General features: G+C 37.0%; 1 protein-coding gene and 1 pseudogene across 1 annotated transcript; both read right to left on the bottom strand.

The window, feature by feature from the left end:
- Positions 1-1,566: 1,566 nt before the first annotated feature.
- The window catches only part of LOC143022995 (large ribosomal subunit protein mL43-like), a 40,677-nt pseudogene continuing 14,439 nt past the window's right edge, over positions 1,567-27,804 (bottom strand).
- Positions 15,893-25,908, bottom strand: LOC143022994 (uncharacterized). The gene is made up of 5 exons (XM_076181431.1): positions 25,847-25,908; positions 17,942-18,160; positions 16,581-17,514; positions 16,263-16,332; positions 15,893-15,958 (listed from the first exon to the last, which is right to left on the bottom strand). Exons 2-3 carry the CDS (start codon positions 18,138-18,140, stop codon positions 16,919-16,921), a joined length of 795 nt encoding a protein of 264 aa, XP_076037546.1. The 5' UTR covers positions 18,141-18,160; positions 25,847-25,908; the 3' UTR covers positions 15,893-15,958; positions 16,263-16,332; positions 16,581-16,918.

Raw genomic sequence — 27,804 nt, forward strand, 5'->3', positions numbered from 1 at the left:
GATAAAATGGGATGACAGAAATACAAGAGGACACGGAAAGAAAATAAAAAAAGACAGCTATAGAAGAGATTTGAAAAAGAACAGCTTTCCTCACAGAGTAATAGACAGTTGGAACAAGTTAGATGAGAAAGTGGTGTGTGCAAAAACAATACATGAATTTAAAAATAGTTTAGATAAAATGAGATATGAAGACGGGACCCCACGAGCATAGCTCCCCTTCCCGTAAAATACAACTAGGTAAATACAACTAGGTAAATACAAAGAATAAGTCTTAAATAAAAAAACTTTAACAATGCATAATGTACTTGTTAATTGTTACTGACCCCATCTCCCAACTCCTTTTCCACCCCCACTCTCCTCATCTCCTTGTTTTTCATTCTATCCAGCCTAGTAACCCCTATTATACTTCTCAGCCACCTCATCTCAAACACAGAATTATGAAAGGGATGGAAATTCTCGATAGAGACGACTTGTTAAAGTGGAACAGAAAAGAAACGAGGACATGAAAAGAAGCTAAAGGACAGTTACAGAAGAGACCTAAAAAAGAATAGCTTCCCACATAGAGTGACTGATGTCTGGAACAAACTAATCGGAGAAACAGTGAGTGCCAAAAATATACATGACTTTAAGAATAAACTGGATGCAGGGAAATACAAAAACAGGTCACTGCAAGCATAGCTCTTGTCCTGTAAAATACAACTAGGTAAATACAAACTCCTCCTCTCTTATGTTGCATGTTTCAAGCCCGTACAGTTCTGTAAAACTAAGAATACTTGGAGTAAAAGAAACACTTTATTGAAGATGCTACATACAGTATATTACAAAGTTGTAAAACAACTGATGAATTGATTTATCCACTGGTGTCCTCCTCCTCCTTCAGCTGCTCACACAGTTCAATCAGCTGAGTTGTTCCTGTAACTTCTGGAGGAGCTGCAAATTTTTTTAAGAATTTTGTTCAAGAGTTTTGTCATAACAAATGAAATCTTAAAACAAATGGGGAATGGATGAAACAGTTCAAATATGACAAGATTGGGACAAATCATAGTATATTTACATATGAACAGAAACAACTATGCAAGTTTTAGCAATAAAAATACAAACTATATGGCTCTGTACAAAAAAAAAAAAATCACCTCTTTCAACACTACATCTACCATGCAATAATGACTATTTTTAGTACCAATACTATCAGACAAGAACCTTTGAGTGACTTCTGGGATGAACCAGTGAACATGACTAGCTTCCAAAGAGAGAACCAGGAACACATTGACAGATTGCACTATTAGCCTCTTCAACACAAGTCGAATACTCATGCACAGCTGCCTGACTGATATACGATGATGCATCACAATACACTCATTATAAGATATAAAGTTATGGCTGTAATACTTGTTCTCTTCTACCCTGAATGTGGATAACCACAGAAAACAAGATCAAGTCTGTCTACAGAATACATGGGGTCACTCAGTTACAGCTACAAAATAAATATAATCAAGATCCTGACACCAGTATCCTCATGTACACCAGCATCATCGTATGCTAACTGTTAATCCCGTTAATACTGTTACACTTTACAGGATCTTATCCAAGGAAACACATTGGTATTTTATACATAAGAGGCTCCCAAGTACACTCCATAGTAGAGGCTTTCATTTGAATGGAGTTTGCACTGAAGTTAGACAAGAATGTATCTTGCACAAACCCTGCATGAGTGTCTGAAATTATTCTGTACAAATCTTCCAAGTCCACCATGGCCAACATTTCCAAACAAGTAATTACTTGCACATGACAATTATCATCATCATCTGGCAATCAAAACATGTTCTCAAGAACTACCTTTAACCATTACCTGCACCACCACTTCACCAGAAACTAAAAACACTCCCACTTGATATACACCTGTTATTACTACTTTGGCTACCTCCCTTGTAAGGAGGAAAAAGCCCTTGGTGTATGTATCTGTGTATTATTACTATTCAAGTACTTACGGCTGGGAAAGTGACTGTGTTGAACACTAGGTGTCGATGCGTCCATGGTGTCCAGGGTCCCTGTATTGACAGGAAGTCTGTGTGTTGATATTTGCGGAGACGCTCCACTGAGTACCCTGATCGCCCACGCGTGCATGTACTCGACCCACTTTGCAACCAGCTCCTCCCCATTCAGGTCATCATAAGTGTTTATGGATACTCCTCTCCTCCATTTACTGAAACCATAGATCTAATTAGTAATATGCCATGGGTAGAAAATAATAATAATAATAAATTAATAAACAAATTGTCAATATTGTATATTCTAGATACATTTCCTTTAAAAATACGTCTCAGTCATAATCAAATTGTAAATTGATTTCTTGGTTTGCTCAATTACTATGCTTCAGGGCATGTGGGGTGCAGGGGAGCAAGGTTCTCTCTAAGCTGTGCGCATGCACATATGTTTTAAAAATGGTACACAAAGGGAAAAAAATGTGTGCATACAATGTTTTCAAGATGAAATTGAAATGTTCTAATTGAAGAAATTAATTGTATGATTTCATAACAATTTAAAACAAAAGGAAGGTGATTTTGAGAATTTGTCAATTTCATAGAATCACATGTCTTGAGATCCTTTGTATTGTGTTCTGCAGTCAGTATGGTGACCCACATAAGTACACACATACTTTGCAAAGAAGGCAAAATTTGCACACAAACAAATTGTTGTGCTCACTCACAGCAAAGAATTAAGAGGGAACATTGGTGTGCGGGCAGGCTTTTAGAAGCGAATTCTCTGCGAATGTCATTAGATATGAAATCTTTAATTCGGGCTAACACCAGTAAATTTTATTAAGCTAAGAAGAACTCCAGCTCTTGAATTCAAAGGGAAGAAAGTGACTTTTTTCAATAATGCAGGTAACTGTTTTTGTGACAAGGGATTAGGGGGAGAGCTGTTACTGTACCAGGAGTATGAGGGTCTTAGGTTTGCCACACTGATACAGGTGTGGGGCCCTCATGCTTTACAGGATTCCTGAGTTTAAGCTCCAATGTAAAAGAGGCTACTACCTGTTGCCAAAGTCAAACTTACAGTACTCTGCTTTGATGCAAAGTGATCGATGCCTCCGAGGTTTTAGGTACACCACCACGCCAGGGTTGTTGTTGGTAAAGTTGATCAAATCCTTCGCGCTATAATCTCTGCAATAAAACAAAACATGTCTGCAGTGGATAATATAAAGAAAAATGGGATCACATGAAGAATTGTCACCCCAGTCTTCGACAGGGTGACAAGTCTTCATGTGGGCCATCCTGGGTTTACGAATCTTCAGTTATAAAGTTGATAACAATAAGCATAACCCTCATTCAACCTAACCTAACCTATCCCTAACCTAACGAAATTTTTATTCCACTGTTGATATTTGGCATACTGGGGTGACAATTCTTCATGTACCCCCATAAATGTAACATTTGCAAAACTTGTTTGTCCATATTGGATGGAGGCTGTTACTGATTGATCTCATGTATAGATGCAACTAAAAAAAAAGATCATCAATTTCCATCTTCACACTAGGAAAAATACCGTCGATTTTCATCTTCACACCAGGCAAAAATACCGTTGATTTCCATGTTCACACAGCAAAATTACCGTCGATTTTGATCTTCATACTGGGCAAAAATACCGTCGATTACAGTTATCACACTAAGCAAAAAGATCATCGATTTCCATCTTCACACTAGGCAAAAAGATAATCGATTTCCATCTTCACACTAGGCAAAAATACCGTCGATTTTCATCTTCACCAGGCAAAAATACCGTTGATTACCATGTTCACACTGAGCAAAATTACCGTCGATTTTAATCTTCATACTGGGCAAAAATACCGTTGATTTCCGTGTTCACACTCAGCAAAACTGCCTTCGACTTCCATCTTCACACTAGTCAAAATGACCATCGATTTTTATCTTCACACTAGGCAAAAACACCGTCGATTTCCATCTTCACACTAGGCAAAAATACCGTCGATTTCCATCTTCACACAAGGCAAAAATACCGTCGATTACCATTATCACACTAGGCAAAAATACCGTCGATTTTCATTTTCACACTAGGCAAAAATACCGTTGATTTCAGTGTTCACACTGAGCAAAACTGCCTTCGACTTCCATCTTCACACTAGTCAAAATGACCATCGATTTTTATCTTCACACTAGGCAAAAACACCGTCGATTTCCATCTTCACACTAGGCAAAAATACCGTCGATTATCATTATCTAAGCAAAAAGATCATCGATTTCCATCTTCACACTAGGCAAAAATACCGTCGATTTTCATCATCACACCAGGCAAAAATACCGTTGATTTCCATGTTCACATTGAGCAAAATTACCGTCGATTTTGATCTTCATACTGGGCAAAAATACCGTCGATTTTCATCTTCACACCAAGCAAAAATACCGTTGATTTCAGTGTTCACACTGAGCAAAACTGCCTTCGACTTCCATCTTCACACTAGGCAAAATGACCATCGATTTTTATCTTCACACTAGACAAAAATGCCGTCAATTTCCTTCACACATTAGGCATAATGCCGTCGACTTTGGTTTTCTATGTCGACGTCTTGTTTCATATTTATATTTTGTTTTATTCGCGATGACCATACACAAGGACCGAAAAATCTTCCCGCGCTCTGATGCCGACGTTATGACGTCACGTCGCACATATTTTCAAATTTTTTAAAACATCTTTCTTTCCACGTGTTTAAAAAAATTCTCAATGTTTCGTTCAACACAATTGTCAAAACTCATCGTCTCTTCTATATTTTTAAAACTTTTCTCTCTGCATGTATTTAAATAGTTTCTCGTGATGTTTCGCTCAGTTTTAATGAACACAATTGTCAAAATTCATCGTCTTTTCTTCTTAAAAAAAAATCTCTACACGGCTTTCTCAGAATGTTTCGTTCAGTCTTATATCTTCACACTAGGCAAAAATACCGTCGATTTCCATCTTCACACTAGGCAAAAATACCGTCGATTACCATTATCACTCTAAGCAAAAAGATCATCGATTTCCGTCTTCACACTAGGCAAAAATACCGTCGATTTTCATCATCACACCAGGCAAAAATACCGTTGATTTCCATGTTCACATTGAGCAAAATTACCGTCGATTTTGATCTTCATACTGGGCAAAAATACCGTCGATTTTCATCTTCCCACCAAGCAAAAATACCGTTGATTTCGGTGTTCACACTGAGCAAAACTGCCTTCGACTTCCATCTTCACACTAGGCAAAATGACCATCGATTTTTATCTTCACACTAGACAAAAATGCCGTCAATTTCCTTCTTCACACTAGGCATAATGCCGTCGACTTTGGTTTTCTATTTCGACGTCTTGTTTCATATTTATATTTTGTTTGATTCGCGATGACCATACACAAGGACCGAAAAATCTTCCCGCGCTCTGATGCCGACGTTATGACGTCACGTCGCACATATTTTCAAATTTTTTAAAACATCTTTCTTTCCACGTGTTTAAAAAAATTCTCAATGTTTCGTTCAACACAATTGTCAAAACTCATCGTCTCTTCTATATTTTTAAAACTTTTCTCTCTGCATGTATTTAAATAGTTTCTCGTGATGTTTCGCTCAGTTTTAATGAACACAATTGTCAAAATTCATCGTCTTTTCTTCTTAAAAAAAAAATCTCTACACGGCTTTCTCAGAATGTTTCGTTCAGTCTTATATCTTCACACTAGGCAAAAATACCGTCGATTTCCATCTTCACACTAGGCAAAAATACCGTCGATTACCATTATCACTCTAAGCAAAAAGATCATCGATTTCCATCTTCACACTAGGCAAAAATACCGTCGATTTTCATCATCACACCAGGCAAAAATACCGTTGATTTCCATGTTCACATTGAGCAAAATTACCGTCGATTTTGATCTTCATACTGGGCAAAAATACCGTCGATTTTCATCTTCACACCAAGCAAAAATACCGTTGATTTCAGTGTTCACACTGAGCAAAACTGCCTTCGACTTCCATCTTCACACTAGGCAAAATGACCATCGATTTTTATCTTCACACTAGACAAAAATGCCGTCAATTTCCTTCTTCACACTAGGCATAATGCCGTCGACTTTGGTTTTCTATGTCGACGTCTTGTTTCATATTTATATTTTGTTTTATTCGCGATGACCATACACAAGGACCGAAAAATCTTCCCGCGCTCTGATGCCGACGTTATGACGTCACGTCGCACATATTTTCAAATTTTTTTAAAACATCTTTCATTCCACGTGTTTAAAAAAATTCTCAATGTTTCGTTCAACACAATTGTCAAAACTCATCGTCTCTTCTATATTTTTAAAACTTTTCTCTCTGCATGTATTTAAATAGTTTCTCGTGATGTTTCGCTCAGTTTTAATGAACACAATTGTCAAAATTCATCGTCTTTTCTTCTTAAAAAAAATCTCTACACGGCTTTCTCAGAATGTTTCGTTCAGTCTTATATCTTCACACTAGGCAAAAATACCGTCGATTTCCATCTTCACACTAGGCAAAAATACCGTCGATTACCATTATCACTCTAAGCAAAAAGATCATCGATTTCCGTCTTCACACTAGGCAAAAATACCGTCGATTTTCATCATCACACCAGGCAAAAATACCGTTGATTTCCATGTTCACATTGAGCAAAATTACCGTCGATTTTGATCTTCATACTGGGCAAAAATACCGTCGATTTTCATCTTCACACCAAGCAAAAATACCGTTGATTTCAGTGTTCACACTGAGCAAAACTGCCTTCGACTTCCATCTTCACACTAGGCAAAATGACCATCGATTTTTATCTTCACACTAGACAAAAATGCCGTCAATTTCCTTCTTCACACTAGGCATAATGCCGTCGACTTTGGTTTTCTATGTCGACGTCTTGTTTCATATTTATTTTTTGTTTTATTCGCGATGACCATACACAAGGACCGAAAAATCTTCCCGCGCTCTGATGCCGACGTTATGACGTCACGTCGCACATATTTTCAAATTTTTTAAAACATCTTTCTTTCCACGTGTTTAAAAAAATTCTCAATGTTTCGTTCAACACAATTGTCAAAACTCATCGTCTCTTCTATATTTTTAAAACTTTTCTCTCTGCATGTATTTAAATAGTTTCTCGTGATGTTTCGCTCAGTTTTAATGAACACAATTGTCAAAATTCATCGTCTTTTCTTCTTAAAAAAATCTCTACACGGCTTTCTCAGAATGTTTCGTTCAGTCTTATATCTTCACACTAGGCAAAAATACCGTCGATTTCCATCTTCACACTAGGCAAAAATACCGTCGATTACCATTATCACTCTAAGCAAAAAGATCATCGATTTCCATCTTCACACTAGGCAAAAATACCGTCGATTTTCATCATCACACCAGGCAAAAATACCGTTGATTTCCATGTTCACATTGAGCAAAATTACCGTCGATTTTGATCTTCATACTGGGCAAAAATACCGTCGATTTTCATCTTCACACCAAGCAAAAATACCGTTGATTTCAGTGTTCACACTGAGCAAAACTGCCTTCGACTTCCATCTTCACACTAGGCAAAATGACCATCGATTTTTATCTTCACACTAGACAAAAATGCCGTCAATTTCCTTCTTCACACTAGGCATAATGCCGTCGACTTTGGTTTTCTATGTCGACGTCTTGTTTCATATTTATTTTTTGTTTTATTCGCGATGACCATACACAAGGACCGAAAAATCTTCCCGCGCTCTGATGCCGACGTTATGACGTCACGTCGCACATATTTTCAAATTTTTTAAAACATCTTTCTTTCCACGTGTTTAAAAAAATTCTCAATGTTTCGTTCAACACAATTGTCAAAACTCATCGTCTCTTCTATATTTTTAAAACTTTTCTCTCTGCATGTATTTAAATAGTTTCTCGTGATGTTTCGCTCAGTTTTAATGAACACAATTGTCAAAATTCATCGTCTTTTCTTCTTAAAAAAAAATCTCTACACGGCTTTCTCAGAATGTTTCGTTCAGTCTTATATCTTCACACTAGGCAAAAATACCGTCGATTTCCATCTTCACACTAGGCAAAAATACCGTCGATTACCATTATCACTCTAAGCAAAAAGATCATCGATTTCCATCTTCACACTAGGCAAAAATACCGTCGATTTTCATCATCACACCAGGCAAAAATACCGTTGATTTCCATGTTCACATTGAGCAAAATTACCGTCGATTTTGATCTTCATACTGGGCAAAAATACCGTCGATTTTCATCTTCACACCAAGCAAAAATACCGTTGATTTCAGTGTTCACACTGAGCAAAACTGCCTTCGACTTCCATCTTCACACTAGGCAAAATGACCATCGATTTTTATCTTCACACTAGACAAAAATGCCGTCAATTTCCTTCTTCACACTAGGCATAATGCCGTCGACTTTGGTTTTCTATGTCGACGTCTTGTTTCATATTTATATTTTGTTTTATTCGCGATGACCATACACAAGGACCGAAAAATCTTCCCGCGCTCTGATGCCGACGTTATGACGTCACGTCGCACATATTTTCAAATTTTTTAAAACATCTTTCATTCCACGTGTTTAAAAAAATTCTCAATGTTTCGTTCAACACAATTGTCAAAACTCATCGTCTCTTCTATATTTTTAAAACTTTTCTCTCTGCATGTATTTAAATAGTTTCTCGTGATGTTTCGCTCAGTTTTAATGAACACAATTGTCAAAATTCATCGTCTTTTCTTCTTAAAAAAAAATCTCTACACGGCTTTCTCAGAATGTTTCGTTCAGTCTTATATCTTCACACTAGGCAAAAATACCGTCGATTTCCATCTTCACACTAGGCAAAAATACCGTCGATTACCATTATCACTCTAAGCAAAAAGATCATCGATTTCCGTCTTCACACTAGGCAAAAATACCGTCGATTTTCATCATCACACCAGGCAAAAATACCGTTGATTTCCATGTTCACATTGAGCAAAATTACCGTCGATTTTGATCTTCATACTGGGCAAAAATACCGTCGATTTTCATCTTCACACCAAGCAAAAATACCGTTGATTTCAGTGTTCACACTGAGCAAAACTGCCTTCGACTTCCATCTTCACACTAGGCAAAATGACCATCGATTTTTATCTTCACACTAGACAAAAATGCCGTCAATTTCCTTCTTCACACTAGGCATAATGCCGTCGACTTTGGTTTTCTATGTCGACGTCTTGTTTCATATTTATTTTTTGTTTTATTCGCGATGACCATACACAAGGACCGAAAAATCTTCCCGCGCTCTGATGCCGACGTTATGACGTCACGTCGCACATATTTTCAAATTTTTTAAAACATCTTTCTTTCCACGTGTTTAAAAAAATTCTCAATGTTTCGTTCAACACAATTGTCAAAACTCATCGTCTCTTCTATATTTTTAAAACTTTTCTCTCTGCATGTATTTAAATAGTTTCTCGTGATGTTTCGCTCAGTTTTAATGAACACAATTGTCAAAATTCATCGTCTTTTCTTCTTAAAAAAAATCTCTACACGGCTTTCTCAGAATGTTTCGTTCAGTCTTATATCTTCACACTAGGCAAAAATACCGTCGATTTCCATCTTCACACTAGGCAAAAATACCGTCGATTACCATTATCACTCTAAGCAAAAAGATCATCGATTTCCATCTTCACACTAGGCAAAAATACCGTCGATTTTCATCATCACACCAGGCAAAAATACCGTTGATTTCCATGTTCACATTGAGCAAAATTACCGTCGATTTGATCTTCATACTGGGCAAAAATACCGTCGATTTTCATCTTCACACCAAGCAAAAATACCGTTGATTTCAGTGTTCACACTGAGCAAAACTGCCTTCGACTTCCATCTTCACACTAGGCAAAATGACCATCGATTTTTATCTTCACACTAGACAAAAATGCCGTCAATTTCCTTCTTCACACTAGGCATAATGCCGTCGACTTTGGTTTTCTATGTCGACGTCTTGTTTCATATTTATTTTTTGTTTTATTCGCGATGACCATACACAAGGACCGAAAAATCTTCCCGCGCTCTGATGCCGACGTTATGACGTCACGTCGCACATATTTTCAAATTTTTTAAAACATCTTTCTTTCCACGTGTTTAAAAAAATTCTCAATGTTTCGTTCAACACAATTGTCAAAACTCATCGTCTCTTCTATATTTTTAAAACTTTTCTCTCTGCATGTATTTAAATAGTTTCTCGTGATGTTTCGCTCAGTTTTAATGAACACAATTGTCAAAATTCATCGTCTTTTCTTCTTAAAAAAAATCTCTACACGGCTTTCTCAGAATGTTTCGTTCAGTCTTATATCTTCACACTAGGCAAAAATACCGTCGATTTCCATCTTCACACTAGGCAAAAATACCGTCGATTACCATTATCACTCTAAGCAAAAAGATCATCGATTTCCATCTTCACACTAGGCAAAAATACCGTCGATTTTCATCATCACACCAGGCAAAAATACCGTTGATTTCCATGTTCACATTGAGCAAAATTACCGTCGATTTTGATCTTCATACTGGGCAAAAATACCGTCGATTTTCATCTTCACACCAAGCAAAAATACCGTTGATTTCAGTGTTCACACTGAGCAAAACTGCCTTCGACTTCCATCTTCACACTAGGCAAAATGACCATCGATTTTTATCTTCACACTAGACAAAAATGCCGTCAATTTCCTTCTTCACACTAGGCATAATGCCGTCGACTTTGGTTTTCTATGTCGACGTCTTGTTTCATATTTATATTTTGTTTTATTCGCGATGACCATACACAAGGACCGAAAAATCTTCCCGCGCTCTGATGCCGACGTTATGACGTCACGTCGCACATATTTTCAAATTTTTTAAAACATCTTTCATTCCACGTGTTTAAAAAAATTCTCAATGTTTCGTTCAACACAATTGTCAAAACTCATCGTCTCTTCTATATTTTTAAAACTTTTCTCTCTGCATGTATTTAAATAGTTTCTCGTGATGTTTCGCTCAGTTTTAATGAACACAATTGTCAAAATTCATCGTCTTTTCTTCTTAAAAAAAAATCTCTACACGGCTTTCTCAGAATGTTTCGTTGTCTTATATCTTCACACTAGGCAAAAATACCGTCGATTTCCATCTTCACACTAGGCAAAAATACCGTCGATTACCATTATCACTCTAAGCAAAAAGATCATCGATTTCCATCTTCACACTAGGCAAAAATACCGTCGATTTTCATCATCACACCAGGCAAAAATACCGTTGATTTCCATGTTCACATTGAGCAAAATTACCGTCGATTTTGATCTTCATACTGGGCAAAAATACCGTCGATTTTCATCTTCACACCAAGCAAAAATACCGTTGATTTCAGTGTTCACACTGAGCAAAACTGCCTTCGACTTCCATCTTCACACTAGGCAAAATGACCATCGATTTTTATCTTCACACTAGACAAAAATGCCGTCAATTTCCTTCTTCACACTAGGCATAATGCCGTCGACTTTGGTTTTCTATGTCGACGTCTTGTTTCATATTTATTTTTTGTTTTATTCGCGATGACCATACACAAGGACCGAAAAATCTTCCCGCGCTCTGATGCCGACGTTATGACGTCACGTCGCATATATTTTCAAATTTTTTAAAACATCTTTCTTTCCACGTGTTTAAAAAAATTCTCAATGTTTCGTTCAACACAATTGTCAAAACTCATCGTCTCTTCTATATTTTTAAAACTTTTCTCTCTGCATGTATTTAAATAGTTTCTCGTGATGTTTCGCTCAGTTTTAATGAACACAATTGTCAAAATTCATCGTCTTTTCTTCTTAAAAAAAAAATCTCTACACGGCTTTCTCAGAATGTTTCGTTCAGTCTTACGTAAGTCCACAATGCTGACCTAAAAATTTCGTTCCCTGATACCATGACATCTTTACCTTTCATGTCTTAAACTAGGCAAAAAACACCGTTGATTTCCATCTTCACACTATCAAAAATACCGTCGATTTCCTCCGCACAGGGCAAAACTGCCGTCGATTTCCATCTTCACACTAGGCAAAAATACCGTCGATTACCATCACACTAACCAAAAAGGCCATCGATTTCCATCTTCACACCAGGCAAAAATATCGTTGATTTCCATGTTCACACTGAGCAAAACTGCCGTCGATTTCAATCTTCACACTAGGCAAAAATACCGTTGATTTCCATGTTCACACTGAGCAAAACTGCCGTCGATTTCCATCTTCACACGAAACATTCTGAGAAACCCGTGTAGAGAAAAAAAAATTGAGAAGAAAAGACGATGAATTTTGACAATTGCGTTATTAAACTGAGCGAAACATTCCGAGAAAATCTTTAAATACATGTAGAGAGAAGCATTTTAAAAAGATAGAAGAGACGATGAATTTTGACAACTGTGTTGAACGAGACATTATGAGAAATTGTTTAAACACGTGGAAAGATGTTTTAAAAATATAGAAAATATATCCGACGTGACGTCATAACGTCGGCATCAGAGCGCGGGAAGATTTTTCGGTCCTTGTGTATGGTCATGGCGAATAAAACAAAAAATAAATATGAAGCAAGACGTCGACATAGAAAACCAAAATCGACGGCATTTTGCCTAGTGTGAAGATGGAAATCGACGGCATTTTTGCCTAGTGTGAAGATAAAAATCGACGGTAATTTTGCCTAGTGTGAAGATGGAAATCGACGGCAATTTTACTGTGATCATGGAAATCAACGGTATATTTGACTAGTGTGGATATGGAAATCGACGGTAGATTGAATGTGAAGATGGAAATCGACGGCATTTTGCCTAATGTGAAGATGGAAATCGACGGCATTTTGCCTAATGTGAAGATGGAAATCGACGGCATTTTTGCCTAGTGAAGATAAAAATCGACGGTAATTTTGCCTTGTGATGGAAATCGACGGCAGTTTTGCTGTGAACATAGAAATCAACGGTATATTTGACTAGTGTGGATATGGAAATCGACGGTAGTTTGCCTAGTGTGAAGATGAAAATCGACGGCATTTTTGCAGTGAAGATAGTAATCGACGATATTTGGCCTAGTGTGAAGATAAAAATCGATGGCATTTTTGCTTAGTGTGAAGATCGTAATCGACGGTATTTTGTCGTGATGAAAATCGACGGCAGTTGTGCCTAGTGTGTACATGGAAATCAACGGTATTTTTGCCTAGTGTGTAGATGGAAATCTACGAAAGTTTTGCAGTGTGAAGGAAATCTACGGTATTTTTGCCTATAGATGGAAATCGACGGTATTTTTGCCTTGTGTAGGAAATCGACGGTATTTTTGCCTAGTGTGAAGATAGAAATTGACGGTGTTATTGCATAGCTTAAGACGTGAAAGGGAAATCAAGGTGTTATGGTATCAGGGAACGAAATTTTCTGAGAAAGCCGTGCAGAGAAAAATGTGTAAAAAAGAATATAGACGATGAATTTTGACAATTGTGTTCTGAGCGAAACATTGAGAAAATCCTTAAATACACGTAGAGAAACGTTTTGAAAATATAGGAAAGACGATGAATTTTGACAATTGTGTTGAACGAAACATTGAGAAAATTTTAAACACGTGGAAAGATGGATAAAAATATTGAAAATATGATGGAATTTGATGCAACGTGACGTCATAACGTCGGCATCGGAGCGCGGGAAGATTTTTCGGTCCTTGTGCATGGTCATCGCGCGTAGGCAACCTTTTCCTTGACTTTTGGCGAAGAAATGTTTCTGTATTTTGATTTGATTTGATTTATGAAATTTTTTGGCTCGAAGACCAAGCGCCGGAGCCGGTAGGCCATTCAGCGCAATTCTGTATTTTGAAGACCAAAAACTCGATGGAGATGACCAGGAAACTTTATATATACAAAAATAGTGTTTTCTATCGACGTCACGAAAATAATGACAGCAATGGAGCGCGGTGCATTGTGGGATTAATGACGTTTCCCAATGAGAGAATCTAAACATTTGTTTTTCTTTTCCTTTTTGTCATCTATGCATGAACACAATTGTATGATAACACTAAGAAACTTTCAGTAATTTTACGGTACTATACTGGCAGCTGGGGCTTCCATCTTTCTACTGTAAAAAATTACGGTCACACCGAAATTTTTTTTTAGTCACACCAATTTTTTTTTACAGTATAATCCCATATTTTCCACAAGGATATTATATAAAAAAAAAATTGGGGGGGGAATATGCCTATATGTGGCATATATGTGTGAGGAATGCTTCCTAATGAAATGCCTTCAGGTGATATAATCTCTTACAAACATTAAAAAAAAAAAAAAAAAAAAATTAACTGGCTAGCTGGCAATGGGAACATACAGGACTCTCTGCACTTGAAGTATTAACACTAACAAATGAAAATATGTTCATTCCAAAGAAAATTTAACATACTTTTTAAACTGGTAGCCTAGCTTATAGTACAAAAATAAACTTACATAACACAAAAAGAGCATTGTAGGTATTGTGCTTGAGACCCATTACCATTATTCTACTGAAGCCAATACAAGAATTTATTCATAACCTTGACTATTAAAATGATAAAAATACTGATGTATAAAGCAATTTAGGAATAAATAATTGTGCAAAGAAAAATATATGTACATATAACACTTTTTTCCCATCAAAGTTAAAGAATCACAACATTTAACTAAATAACTACTAAGATCAAATCCTTAAGAGAATAAATGATGCAATGTACTAAGTATAAACAAATTTAAAAGAAATCCTTTCATAATACCCAAACAGTACTTTTTATGACAAAAAACTGAACACTTTGTGAAATAAAATTACAGATCCAGTTTTATTCAAGATTCAATGAATACTTGTCACAAGGATAATATTTTCTTGGAAAATATGCCTATATGAGGCCTATATGTCAATGTGAAGAATGCTACCTAATTAAATGTACCGGTAGTCTTCAAGTGATATAATCTCTTACAAGCATTAACAAAAAAAGAAAAAGAAACTAAACTGGCTGTCTGGCAATGGGAACATACAGAACTCTAAGCACTTGAAGTATTATGACTAACAAATGAATATATGTTTATTCGAAAGAAAATTTAACATACTTTTTTTAACGGGTACTCTAATTTTTAGTACAAAATAATAATACTTTTATTTCAGGCACACATGGCCCATATATATATATACATACAGTGTAAAAAAGTTTTAAAATGGATAAATAAAAACTATGTACAAGGTGTATAAACCTACGGGCAGTACGAAAATAAACCTACATAACACAAAAAGAGCATTGTAGGTATTGTGCTTGAGACCCATTACCATTATCCTACTGAAGCCAATACAAGAATTTATTCATAACCTTGCTGACTGTTGAAATGATCAAAATACTGATTTATAAAGCAATTTACAAATAAATAATTATGCAAAGAAAACTATATGTATATATAAACAACACTTTTTCCCATCAAAGTTAGAGAATCACAACATTCTCACATGCTCCGGCTGATCTGGCTGGTGATGTTTCAACAGATTAAACAGAGACAGCACCTTTGGGCTAACAGGAGCCACCTTCTTTTTTTTGGGGTCCTTTGTGGATTTTGGTCCCAGAATTTGGGTCGATCTTCATGAAGAACCTGCATGGAAAATTCAATTTAACATTTAAAGTTACTTCAGTCATGGAGTGCTATTTTGGATTGTAAATGAAATACATGTATTTCAGCAACTATCTTGATTGAATCTAGCTTTACTGATCCACTTGAACAAGTACCTCTGAACAAACTCCAAAGTAAACCCAGCATTTGATGGGTATTTTACATCCATGATGAAAAATAGCTCAAACATGAGAGCAAAGGCCTGGATGAAGCATGGAATGTCCCTCATGACGATCACTCCATCTGACGCCAAGTAGAAATTTGATCCATTGTAAAGGCAAGGGGTTCCTTCAAAAAATATATAAACACATTTAATGACTTGACACTTGAAGACCTAGAGAAAGGTGACTATTGTGTGAGGCAAATATCACTGCAATAGAAACACATTAACAATTTCAAGGCTTCTAAACACTTTCATTTGCCAGGGCTCAACATTAACAGCTCTTTACTTGTTCAGGATAAGTAGGAATTCAAAAAAGGAAATCATGGTTGGACAAACAGAAGTTTCCTGATTAAAATAAAGAGGCCATGGAATAGTGTTGGAGCAAGTAATTTCCATATTAGAATATTTTATGAATCCACATATACTTACCAACTGCAATCAAACATGGCGTTTTTGGGAAGTCTGCTTCCTCTGTCAGTCTGTTCACATCATATGGTTTCTAGAAAAGAAATACAGCAATTAATTATTCATATAATTTCAACATCAATCTTTTTTCCAAGTCATGTGTACATCACCAATAAATTCTCAACTTAATATATTGCCTAAAATGTCCTGGATACTGAATAATTCTAATATTATTTAAAGTTTTTATGTTATGTTGCAGCTTTTATAAACCTTTTTTTTTTTTTTTTTATTGAAATATCTTTTAATTCTGTAGTTGCTTAACAAGTACAGTATAAATCCTACCTCTGCAACTCGAAAAAGGGATTCTTTTGCCTCTTGAAATTATGCCATGATGAGGGTGATTGTTGCCACCTGGTAGGGCAACTGATTTCCCACTTCTTCACACGCTTTTTTTGCACATCTTAGTCTGCCCCTCAGTTTCTTTGCAAGTTTGGATTTTACTCTGCTTTCTTCTTCAAAAGAGTCAACAATAAGTTGCTGCTTCTCCCCAAAAGCCTCCAGCATTCTGCCTTGACAACTGAAGCCCATCAGTTGTTGAAAGTGACCATCCAAAGCTTCTGCTGTAAACAGAGCTGGCCATTTGTCCCTCAGCTCGAATGTGCTGCAGCCCTTCATAATCATTACCCTCTGATGGTAATACTCAAACTCAGGACCAGATTGTTCCTCAGGGGGGTCAGGCAATTTATTTGTTGGTCCATAACTTGATTTTTTTTTATTACTGCAGCTTCTTCACTGTCAGAATCTTCAGCAATTATCTTTATTTTGTACTGCCCACGCCTCTCAGTCTCCGCTCTAGCAACCAGCTGGTTGAGAACAGAATCATATCCTCTGCCAATACTGGTGCCAGCCACTTGCACATCTTTGAGGCATGGGAAGATGTCAATCACTTTTTTAGCAATCACCTCCATGTGGCACCGATAAGGCTTTGGGTGCACCTGCAGTACTTTGGCCACCACATGTCTGACAATGGCCCTCCTATCTCTGGGAGACAGCTCTGCAGTTCCACCATGCTTCAGCACTCTATGAACTGCCTTCCTGACCCCCTTTGGCCTGTCTTCCATGTCCTCAAATGTCAGCTCAACAGTTGAGGGCCATGTTGCACAGTGAGCACTTGGGGATGGTGACTGGCTGTCAGGAACTATGGACCTCAAGGGGGTGTGAGGTATCAGTCGTAGGGGACTGCTTGCCTCACTGACAACTTGAGGGTTATCATCCACTGTAAAATATAACAAATTAATTTAATTAAACTGACCAGGTTCTGCCCAATGTGGATGGCCCTGATCAGGACCACATCCCCACCCACTTATCATGGCCAACTCTAAATCGGGCCTGCCCATTCATAGCATTCATTTGATTTCTCAATTTTCCCAAAATGCTCTTAAAGGTATTTCAATTTCCAATACACATTCTAAGTACAGATTTCTATTTTAAAAAGGCCAGGAAGTGTACTCACTTTGTTTACTGCTACTTACAGAAAATATATTTTACTGGCTTCATTCTGTCTTGATGTTTTCATGTTTAGATAATGATGGATGCCTGTGAACCCATTTTAGGGGTAAGGACTTTCTTTTTTTTTCTTTTTTTTTTTTGCTTGTCAACCCAAGTTAAATCTCCTACAGACACAAACATACCACTTGACTTACCCTGGGCTGTCCATGTCTCCATGAGGGCTCTGGCCATTATAGGCTTCAGTGCTGCATGAAGGTCGATGTCCTTTATAAGCCTCAACTCATCATCTCTATCCACTCCAACATCCTCCAGGCACTTCATCACTTCTTCTAGCTTGTGTTCAAGCTTAAGTTTCACCAGCCCAGACAAGACTAGGTCTTTCACTTCATCCATGTTTAAAAATGATACAGCCACTGGAAAATGACAGTATGTAGTCCAGAAACAGCTACACACCACCAAATGCAAGATATGAGATGTATAAAAAAAAATCAATTCAAAACTGTTTGGAAGAGGTATATTTGATAAGCTTAGCACAACTGGCACATGATAAGTTTATTAAATGAAGAAAATTCTGACAAGTATGTAAAGAGAAAATCAGCTTTTTTATATTTGAAAAATAGAATAGTTCGCTTTTTCACTTTCAGTGAGATGGGGGAAGAGGTCTCACACACACTAATCAATACTTATACACTTGTCTGAAAGGTATGAAAGTTCAACAAAAGTGCTTAGATTCCATGCTTAATTTTTTTTTTTTACCTACCTACATAATTTTTTCAAGACATGTTAATCTAAACAAATATTTTTAGGCTGGCTTGTATTTGGATTGCACATAAATCTGCTTGTGTACATATATTTATGTAGGAACAGTGTATTTTAATGAAATTCCCCAATCCTGTCCAAGCTTGTAGATGTTATGGGGTGCATAACTCAGAATATGACTCAAATTTACACATTTTGTACTCTTTACAGACTGTGAGGATCCATGACATATTAGCAAGCCAGAGGTTGGCACACAAATGAACTGATAGGTTTGCACAACAAAAAGTCATTTCTTTCACCAAAATAAGGATAATTTTTCCTTCCAGAAAACCATCCTCGTTCTTTTCTAGAAGCAAGGCTTGGTCTTTTCAGTACTCGGTACCTTTAAATACTGCTGTTTTAATATGTCCATCAAGAATGTCAAGCTTGAAATCTAAAGAATGTTTTATTTGAAAGGCAGCAGGGAAGAGACAACCAGCACTGTAAAATGCTTGTAGCAACTGATGTCTTTTGGCAAGTGATTTGGGGAGATTTTTTAAATTATGAAGACCTCTACCACACTTTTTAAAGTATGAGTGTTTGCTCTCAAATCTCATTGTCCACAATCGGATCAGTGGACCAAATCTGACAATTAGCTCAGGGTAGTGACAGAGAAAATGATGTTTTGGTCTAAGGTTGATGTTTGGGAATATGGTAGCTCTGTAATCAATATAATCTTCAATTAGAGAAGCCAAGAAGACAATCTGACCTTGGGCTATAGCTGGAGCACAAACCAATTCAACTATCAACTTTAATTTTAAATAAAGCTGCCAGTCTTCATCATTGGTATCTTTAACTAAATCCCCAATATACACAGAAAACAGCCTGAGAAAAACCCAATTTTGAACAGCATGGCCCACCAGTCTGTCATTATTCCTAGTTACACCGCCTGGTCTATCCAAGCTATCAGTTCCTGATAAGACCAGGTTAAATATCTTGCTATTCAATTTGTCATAACTAAACCACTTCTTGTTGACAAGATTATGTATGATGAGTGGCATGTCATATGACACTACACCTTCAAAGAGATCATGCCCCAAGCAAGGTGGCAGTCCTGGATTTGCAACATGAAAATGTGTCAACTGGTTAAAAACTGAATCAAATTTAATACCATGATGAGAAGCAAGGTTAGCATGTTCATCAATGTATTTAATATCCCTGGTGTAACTCTCTACAGATCTCCTAGTCCCAAGTTTGTAAGGTGTCTCTCTGAAGGAGTCCAAGTCAAGTGTGCAAAATCTGCAAATGTATTGGTGTCTAAAACTCTCCACAAATCCACCAATTCCATGAGATCCAAGATTATCTCCAACAATTGCACAAACAGTGCCTTGAATATTCTTTTCACCTTCAACAGTTTTCACTTCTATGCCTGTAGTTTCCAGTGACTGCAGATCTTTCACTAGTCTTGAAAACACTTTATCTTGCCCAAACTGCAGATCCGACTCGGCGAATAGCATAACCAGTTGCATATGGTCAATGGATGACCGTAAATGTGAATCAATATTAGCCAAGGTAAAATAGACACCTACAACTTAATGCTTCTTCCTGGCTGATCCCAGAGGATTCACCACTTCAAAGGCATCTTGGTACAAAATAATTTGGAATGATTCCTGCTGAAATAAAGATCTAAATACTGTCCCATCTTTAACATCTCTGAGTATCTCAGGCATCTCATTTTCTGCAGTACGAGCTTCTGGGACATTATGTAAATTTATGAAAGCAGGATAACTATCATACATCAATTTTATACTCTCTTTAATTGGGATGTATTGAGCATATCTTGCACTGTTTTCATCATCATGTCCAAGATATATTGGTCTTAGATGCAAAGAAGGAAATTTGTTCTCATAATATGTTTTCCTAGTTTGTTCTGATCTTAAGGGACCATTCATACTACTCTGAAAAATCCCTGCTCCACTGTCTCAAGAATTCCTTGAATTTTGTCATTTTCTACACCTGCCTCAATCAATTTTTCACATAATTTTTTTTGTATATGTTTATTCTCTTATCTGTTGTATGCATCTGACTTCATCTACAATTTTTTGTACTGTTTTAGCAGGTATAATAAATTTTGCTTCTAAATTCAAGTAAAATAATGCTAATTCCCTCAAAAGTAGCTCTTCCTTCATCTCATCCGAGAGCAAATCATCATCATCTGTATCATTATTCAGTGAAACATAATTTTCATCAATTTCCATTTCTAAGATTTCATTAACAGAGAAATCAGTTTCCTCTGTGCTAATTTGGAAACAGCTATCTTGCAATAATGTGTGAGTCCAATATCTATGTTTCCTAGTTAGATGTGATGTAAAAGATGAGGTCACACCAAATGTTTTCTGAGTTTTTAAAAGGATATGTTCCCCCCACCCAAAAACCCCGGTTTCCCACATTTTCCCCCCCAGATCGTTTGGGAGGAGAGGTAGGCCAAAGTGCATTACTTTAACAATTAACATATACAAAACTACGCAATTCCGAAGGAAATGAAGTACACCATCGTTCACATCACAACATTTATCACTAGGAACACATGAGCCAGATATCAAGTTGTATGGTTGGCCGTTGTATGTTTTCCGCAAACATCTCGGAGGTGGGTGTGCCAAGTGAGCTCTGCAAAAGCAACCTTTTTCTACAGTAAATAGTAAGATCTGATAAGTGATACTGATCATAAACTCAGCTATCGATACATTGTATCAGCATAATGTCGAAATCAGGAAAGAAAAAAAATTATGAGAATACAGGTGGAGTCAAAGGTAAACAAACTGTGGCACACAAGATGGAAGATAACACTTCAAATTACAAATGCGGGAAGTGTGAGTTGAAAGTTTCAGACGATGATGAAGCTATTTGTTGTGATATCTGTGAAATATGGTTCCACAGAGCTTGTGAGAATATGCCAAATGAAGTTTATGAGTATATGCAAAAAGTGGGAAATCAAATCCTATGGAACTGTCAGCATTGCAAACATGGTTGTGTTAAGATCTACAACACCATGAAGACAATAATAAGCAAACAAGAGAAACTGGAAGAGAAAATGGAACAGGTTGGTCAAATTGTGGTCTCAGAACAGAGCAAAGGTGAGGAAGTAATAAGTAAACTGGAAGCTCTTAAGAGTGCTGAATGAAAATATGGTAGAACAATTTGAGGGAGTCAAGAACAGATTAGAAGCAACAGAGAAAAAGACAGTAGAAATAGAAGAAGAGTGCAAGCTACTTAAGAATAATGGTGTGAATGGGAAGGAAGGAATAGTTACTGCACCTTTGGGTGACATGGGAAGACTAGAAAATAAGATTGCAAAACTTGAAGAATTGAGGGATGAAGAAGCAAGGAAAAACAATATAGTGATACAAGGGGTACCAGAGAGTGCAGCAGAGGAGAGAAGGATGAGAAATAAAGAGGATGCAGATTTTCTTAAAGAGTTGTTTGTTGGAGCCATGGAGCTTGATAGCAATGCTCTTGTGATAAATAAAATGTTTAGATTGGGCACTATGAATGAAAATTCCACAAGACCAAGACCCTTACTGGTGGGCTTTGATTCAGAGAGCTTGAAGAATATGGTACTAAAGAGAATAGTCAATCTCAGAGGACGTGAGAAATATAGAGATGTCAAAATCCATTGTGACATGACCAAGGCCCAAAGAGAGAAGCAGAAAGAGTTGACTGAGGAAGCAAAGAGAAGGGAAGCAAATGATCAGTCGGGAAAGTTCATTTACCGGGTGAGGGGTCCACTTGGGAAAAGAAAAGTGGTAAAAATACAGCGGAATCATTAATCTGCTGGTACACAAACGCTGACACCTTGGCAAATAAAATGACTGAACTAAGAACTAGAATATTACATGTACATAATGGACCTGATATTATACTTATTAATGAAGTAAAACCAAAAAACTGTCGATATGACTTGGTATCAAGTGAATTACAAATAGATGGATACAAAATGTTTACTAACATTATGGATGAATTAGGAAGAGGTATAGTAATCTATGTCAAAAAAAATATGCATGCACGAGAAATTAAACTAATAACCAATTATCAGGAATCTGTGTGGATTAAAATACAATTACAGGGAAAGGATGAAATACTAGTAGGTTGTATATACAGAAGTCCTAACAGTGAAGAAGAAAATAATAGTAATCTAAGAAAACTTATCAAGGAGGCAATAGAAATGAACACATCCCATGTACTCATCACTGGGGACTTTAATTTCCCTGAAATTAGCTGGCAAAGATGGACAACCCAGAATGGTATAAATAGTGAAGAATACCTATTTTTGGAAACTTTGAGAGATACTTATATGTTCCAGCATGTTAAGGAAGTAACAAGAGGAAGAGGTACTGACAACCCCAGTCTTTTGGACTTAGTCTTGACTAATGAGGAGGATATGATAAATTCAGTTACAACCTTATCACCCCTGGGCAAGAGTGACCATAGCTTACTGAAATTCGACTACAATTGTTACATACGGAGAATTCCAACAAAAAGACAGGTCTTCTTCTATGATAAAGGTGATTATGAAGCAATGAGAAAAGATTTTCCCCAGAAATGGACAGAGAAGGTACTAAAAATTGATGGACTTGAGGACAAATGGTCTACTGTGAAGAACAAATTAAAAGAGGTGGAAAGCATATATGTTCCTAGTAGAACCTATGATAGTAATTTAGCCAGAGATAGACACAGACTTATTAAATTGGACGAGGGCACCAAAATGGCCATTAAGAAGAAAAACAGAAGTTGGTCTCGGTACATGGAAACCAAAAACAGTGACAAGTTGCAGGAATATAAGAAATGGAGGAACAAAGTACAGTGTCTGACCAGAAAACTTCAGAAAAAAAGAGGAAAAAGACATAGTAGGTCAAGTTAAAGAGAAACCCAAGAAATTCTGGAGTTTCATCAAAAGTAAACTTAAAACAGTGACTAGAGTTACAGACCTAAAAGCCGGGGATGGAAAAATTGCCATAACGGATGAGGAGAAGGCCGAGGTATTATCAGCCTTTTTCTCAAAGGTATTTACCCAGGAACCAGATGGTGAATTGCCACATATACCAGTTCGTAACTTTGATGAACCACTGAATGACTGTCAAGTGAAAGAGGAAGATGTATGGAAAAAACTTGGAAAGCTAAAAGTGGATAAATCACCCGGCCCTGATAATATAAATGCCAGGATCCTAAAGGAACTCAGGGACAACATTACTCCAGTACTGACAGAGTTATTTGAAACATCTATTAGAGAGGGGAAGCTACCGCAAGACTGGAAATCAGCTAATGTGAGTGCAATACACAAAGGAGGAGATAAATCTGAGGTCAACAACTATCGCCCTGTGAGCCTCACATGTATTACTTGCAAAGTTCTTGAATCCATTATAAGGGACCACATTATGGAACACATGACACGTAATGATTTGTTTTCAGACAGTCAGTTTGGATTTCTAACAGGTAGGTCAACTGTTCTTCAGCTGCTACATGTTATTGACAAATGGACCAGAGTCATTGACGATGGAGGAGAAACTGATGCAATATTCTTACATTTTCAAAAAGCATTTGATAAAGTCCCTCATCAAAGACTTCTAAGAAAGCTTGCCGGATATGGTGTGGGCGGTAATGTCCTCAGATGGATCACCTCATTTTTGCTGGAGAGGAGGCAGAGTCCAAATCAATGGAACATTCTCAAAATATCAAAGAGTACACAGTGGCATTCCCCAAGGCAGTATACTTGGACCAGTGCTTTTTGTCATATATATCAATGATTTACCTAGCTGTGTACAGTCGGACCTGTTCTTATTCGCAGATGACACTAAAATTTTCCGAGAAATTAAAAATGAAGAAGACAGACATAAATTACAAGAAAACTTGGACTCCCTGCAAGAATGGTCAAGAACATGGTTAATGCCATTCCACCCCCAGAAGTGCAAACACATGAAAGTAAGTGGAGGGCGTAGGCAAACAAAAGACACAGTATATTATATGCCACGTGGTGAGGAAAATGAAACAGTGGTTCAGAGAAGTGTCAAGGAGAAAGACCTAGGCTTGCTTACTGATGAGAGTTTATCCTTTGGTGACCACATACAGGAAAAAGTGAACAAAGCCAACCAGATCATGGGAATGATTAGGCGATCTTTTGTATACCTTGATATACCAACATTTCGCACTCTTTTTAAGGCAATTGTTCGACCTCACTTGGAATATGCTCAGTCCGTCTGGTCACCTTATAAGAAAAAAGATATTAGGACAATAGAAAATGTTCAACGTAGAGCCTCCAAGATGGTGCCACACCTACAAAACCTTAATTATGAGGAAAGACTAAGGAAGCTGGACCTTCCAACTTTAGTATATCGAAGATTACGTGGAGATATGGTGGAGGTCTACAAAATTTTAAATCAGCACTATGACCCTGCTGTTAACATAAATTTCCAATTGAGAAAAGGACCAACTCGGGGCAACATCTTAAAGATCTTCAAACCAAGGAGCCGGACTAGACTGCGACAAGGTGCTTTCCAAGTGAGGGTAGTGGATGCTTGGAACAGCCTCCCCAATAGTGTCATAAAGGCAAAAACTATAAGAGAATTTGAAACGAAACTTGATAAGCACTGGGAGAGACAGGCAATAAAATATGACTATGAAAAAACTATTGCATTTACTGGCACACCCGGCGAAGACCTACCGGAGGATGACCAAGATGTAATTTCTGCATCTGGCCAATCGAAGGTCACCGATCTGGACATATACATAGGTCTAGCGACCTGCGTCCAGTATCAACGTAAGGTAAGGTGTCCATAAATTGTCCGATGTTTTTTCAAAGACAAATGGCAAATAAAATCTCAAGTTCCTACATTTCTGTTGACAATGGGGTTGAGTACACTTCAGAAGTACACTTTTGGATGCAGTTTTGTCATATAATGAACTACAAGTAGACCTGTACTTATGCTCACGATACACGTGTGTCTTGAAACCAGAATAGCTTGAAAAACTTTGCACACATTTACAGATTCCACACGGAAATCGATAGTTTGGTGTATTTCTGTGATACTTATAGTGACTGACATATTGCTTCATGTTTGATGCAGAGTATGTACACTGATTACAATTGTACATTGCTACAGTTTAGTGAAATATTTGCCTAAACTATTTATCTGCACTGTAAAATCCAGTCAGTTAGTAGTTACTTTCGAAAATTTGTGGCAACCAGAAAGATTAAAAAATTTGCAGTTAAGGTCGAATTTACAGAGATAAACAATCAATTGGCATCAAATGAGAAATTACTAAAAGAGAATAATGTGCCAGCTGCTAAGAAAAACAAATATACATACAGGAAATAAGTTTTACCAAATTTCCCTCAATGTTCCGATCTCTTTGTTGGGCTGCAAGATGGTCGCTGTATATAACCCAGAATGCAATGCTCCGCACGTTGTCAGTGCATTATTGAGATAACGCATTTTCTCGGTAAGTTACTGAACTTCCTCAATAATACAGTCATACTGAATATTTTCTAAGTAATGTACCTTATATTTTATAATGCTAAAATTAAAAGAAAAATTAAAACACATTTTCTCAGTAATATACTGAACTTCCTCAGTAATACAGTCATACTGAATATTTTCTCAGTAATGTACCGTATATTTTACAGCCATTTCTTAGAGTGTAAGCAGTTGTTACACATAGATTATATTTCTGACAACAACATATTTCCACCAAAATGGAAGTATTTCTTGTCCAAACTCACCCTTTTTGGCGCATTCCGTGTACTGCAAAGTATCTACATTAAATACAATGTCTTCATTTGATTCCTTCTTCCTTAAAGAACCTAATATTGCAAATTAATCGACAAAAGTAATTATAAAGATACCAAGTATCAAGATGATATAATGTTCATCAAAATTCGCAAACACAGTAGCATATGTACTAGTAGGCCAGTCAATAGGGGGTTGAATAAGGAAAAAAATTAAGGAAAGCTGCAATATGCTTTATTTTCTTCCTAATGTGGTTCTTAATAATGTATTAATTTTGCACCCCTCTACCTTCCCGGATTTAGCCGCCATTTTGAAAAAATGGCGGGAAAAAACGGTTTTTTCCAAATATCTCGCTTGAAATGCATTTTACAGAGAAAGTAGTCGAAACAAAAAATAATCTACATAAAATTTCCTATAATATTTGTCCCTGTCATGTTTTCCATAGGTTGCACCGTTTTTGCGCTAGAGCTGTGGAAAGATTCACATATAATATTTTATACTTTCCATTTCCGAGTTTAGTCTCGAATATCTTCTCCCAAGGGTGTCCTTCCTCCTTGATTCTGGCTTAGGACAGACAGTGATTGCTCACTGGCGGAGTTACCACCCTTACACCCAACCATCCACCCAAAATGTGAAGTTATCAATTATAGTTATTGCTAGCCTATATCAGTTATCAATTTTATAGCAATTGTCTTGTTTGCTAGTACTTTTTTGCTTGTTATTTTGTAGAATTACAACAACAAGGAAATTGACTGTTGTCTTACAATATATTTTTTTTCTGATTCAATGAGCTGTTTCACTTTCTGGCATTAGGAAGTTTTCTAACATGGCATCAAGAGGATCATCACAGTCATCTTCATGAACGATGATGTCAACATTTGAACATGACAGGCCCTTGCAAGAAGCACATATCATGGAACATTTTAAGCCTGCCTTTCTACAGCTGCAGGAGGTGGTCCCACAACCTTTGTGGCACTTGCAAGATACAATATTTATCAGTTCTGGTGGAGCAGGGTCTTTATCTGTAGTGACTGGTACCAGTCCTTTTGAAGTAGCCTTCCATCCCCACTGCGTAGGTGGCAAGTCATTTCCCAACCACTTCTGCACTTGGTGATAAGTACGTAAGGAATGAAATCTGGCTGCTGCATCTGTTGGAGGTAAAGAATCCAAAGAGAAATTTATTTTGTTTAGCGCCTGGACAAAACACTGATATCGTGCATCACAAAGGGATTTGCATTCATTAGCTCCGTATAGCTGAATAATGAAAGCCTCGCCTACTTCAGCAATCTGTTCAGGTACAGCAGATGGGTCTCTAAATTTACCAACAAGATCTTGCAGTTGTCCCCGTTTTTCCAATAGCTTTATGAACTTCAGTTTACCCTGTCTGAAGAAGGCTGAAGTAGTATCAGCCCCACTAAATGCATGTAAGAAAAGGATGTTGTCCTTGATAACTGAACCAAATTTCATGGAAGATGGTGTGTAGAGTTTACTTTCTATATTTCCTTTACCTGGTTTTAACATATAGATATTTGTGTTTG

Source organism: Oratosquilla oratoria, unplaced genomic scaffold (assembly GCF_046742065.1).
Source record: "Oratosquilla oratoria isolate Oo_2021 unplaced genomic scaffold, ASM4674206v1 SCAFFOLD267, whole genome shotgun sequence".
NCBI lineage: Eukaryota > Metazoa > Arthropoda > Malacostraca > Stomatopoda > Squillidae > Oratosquilla > Oratosquilla oratoria.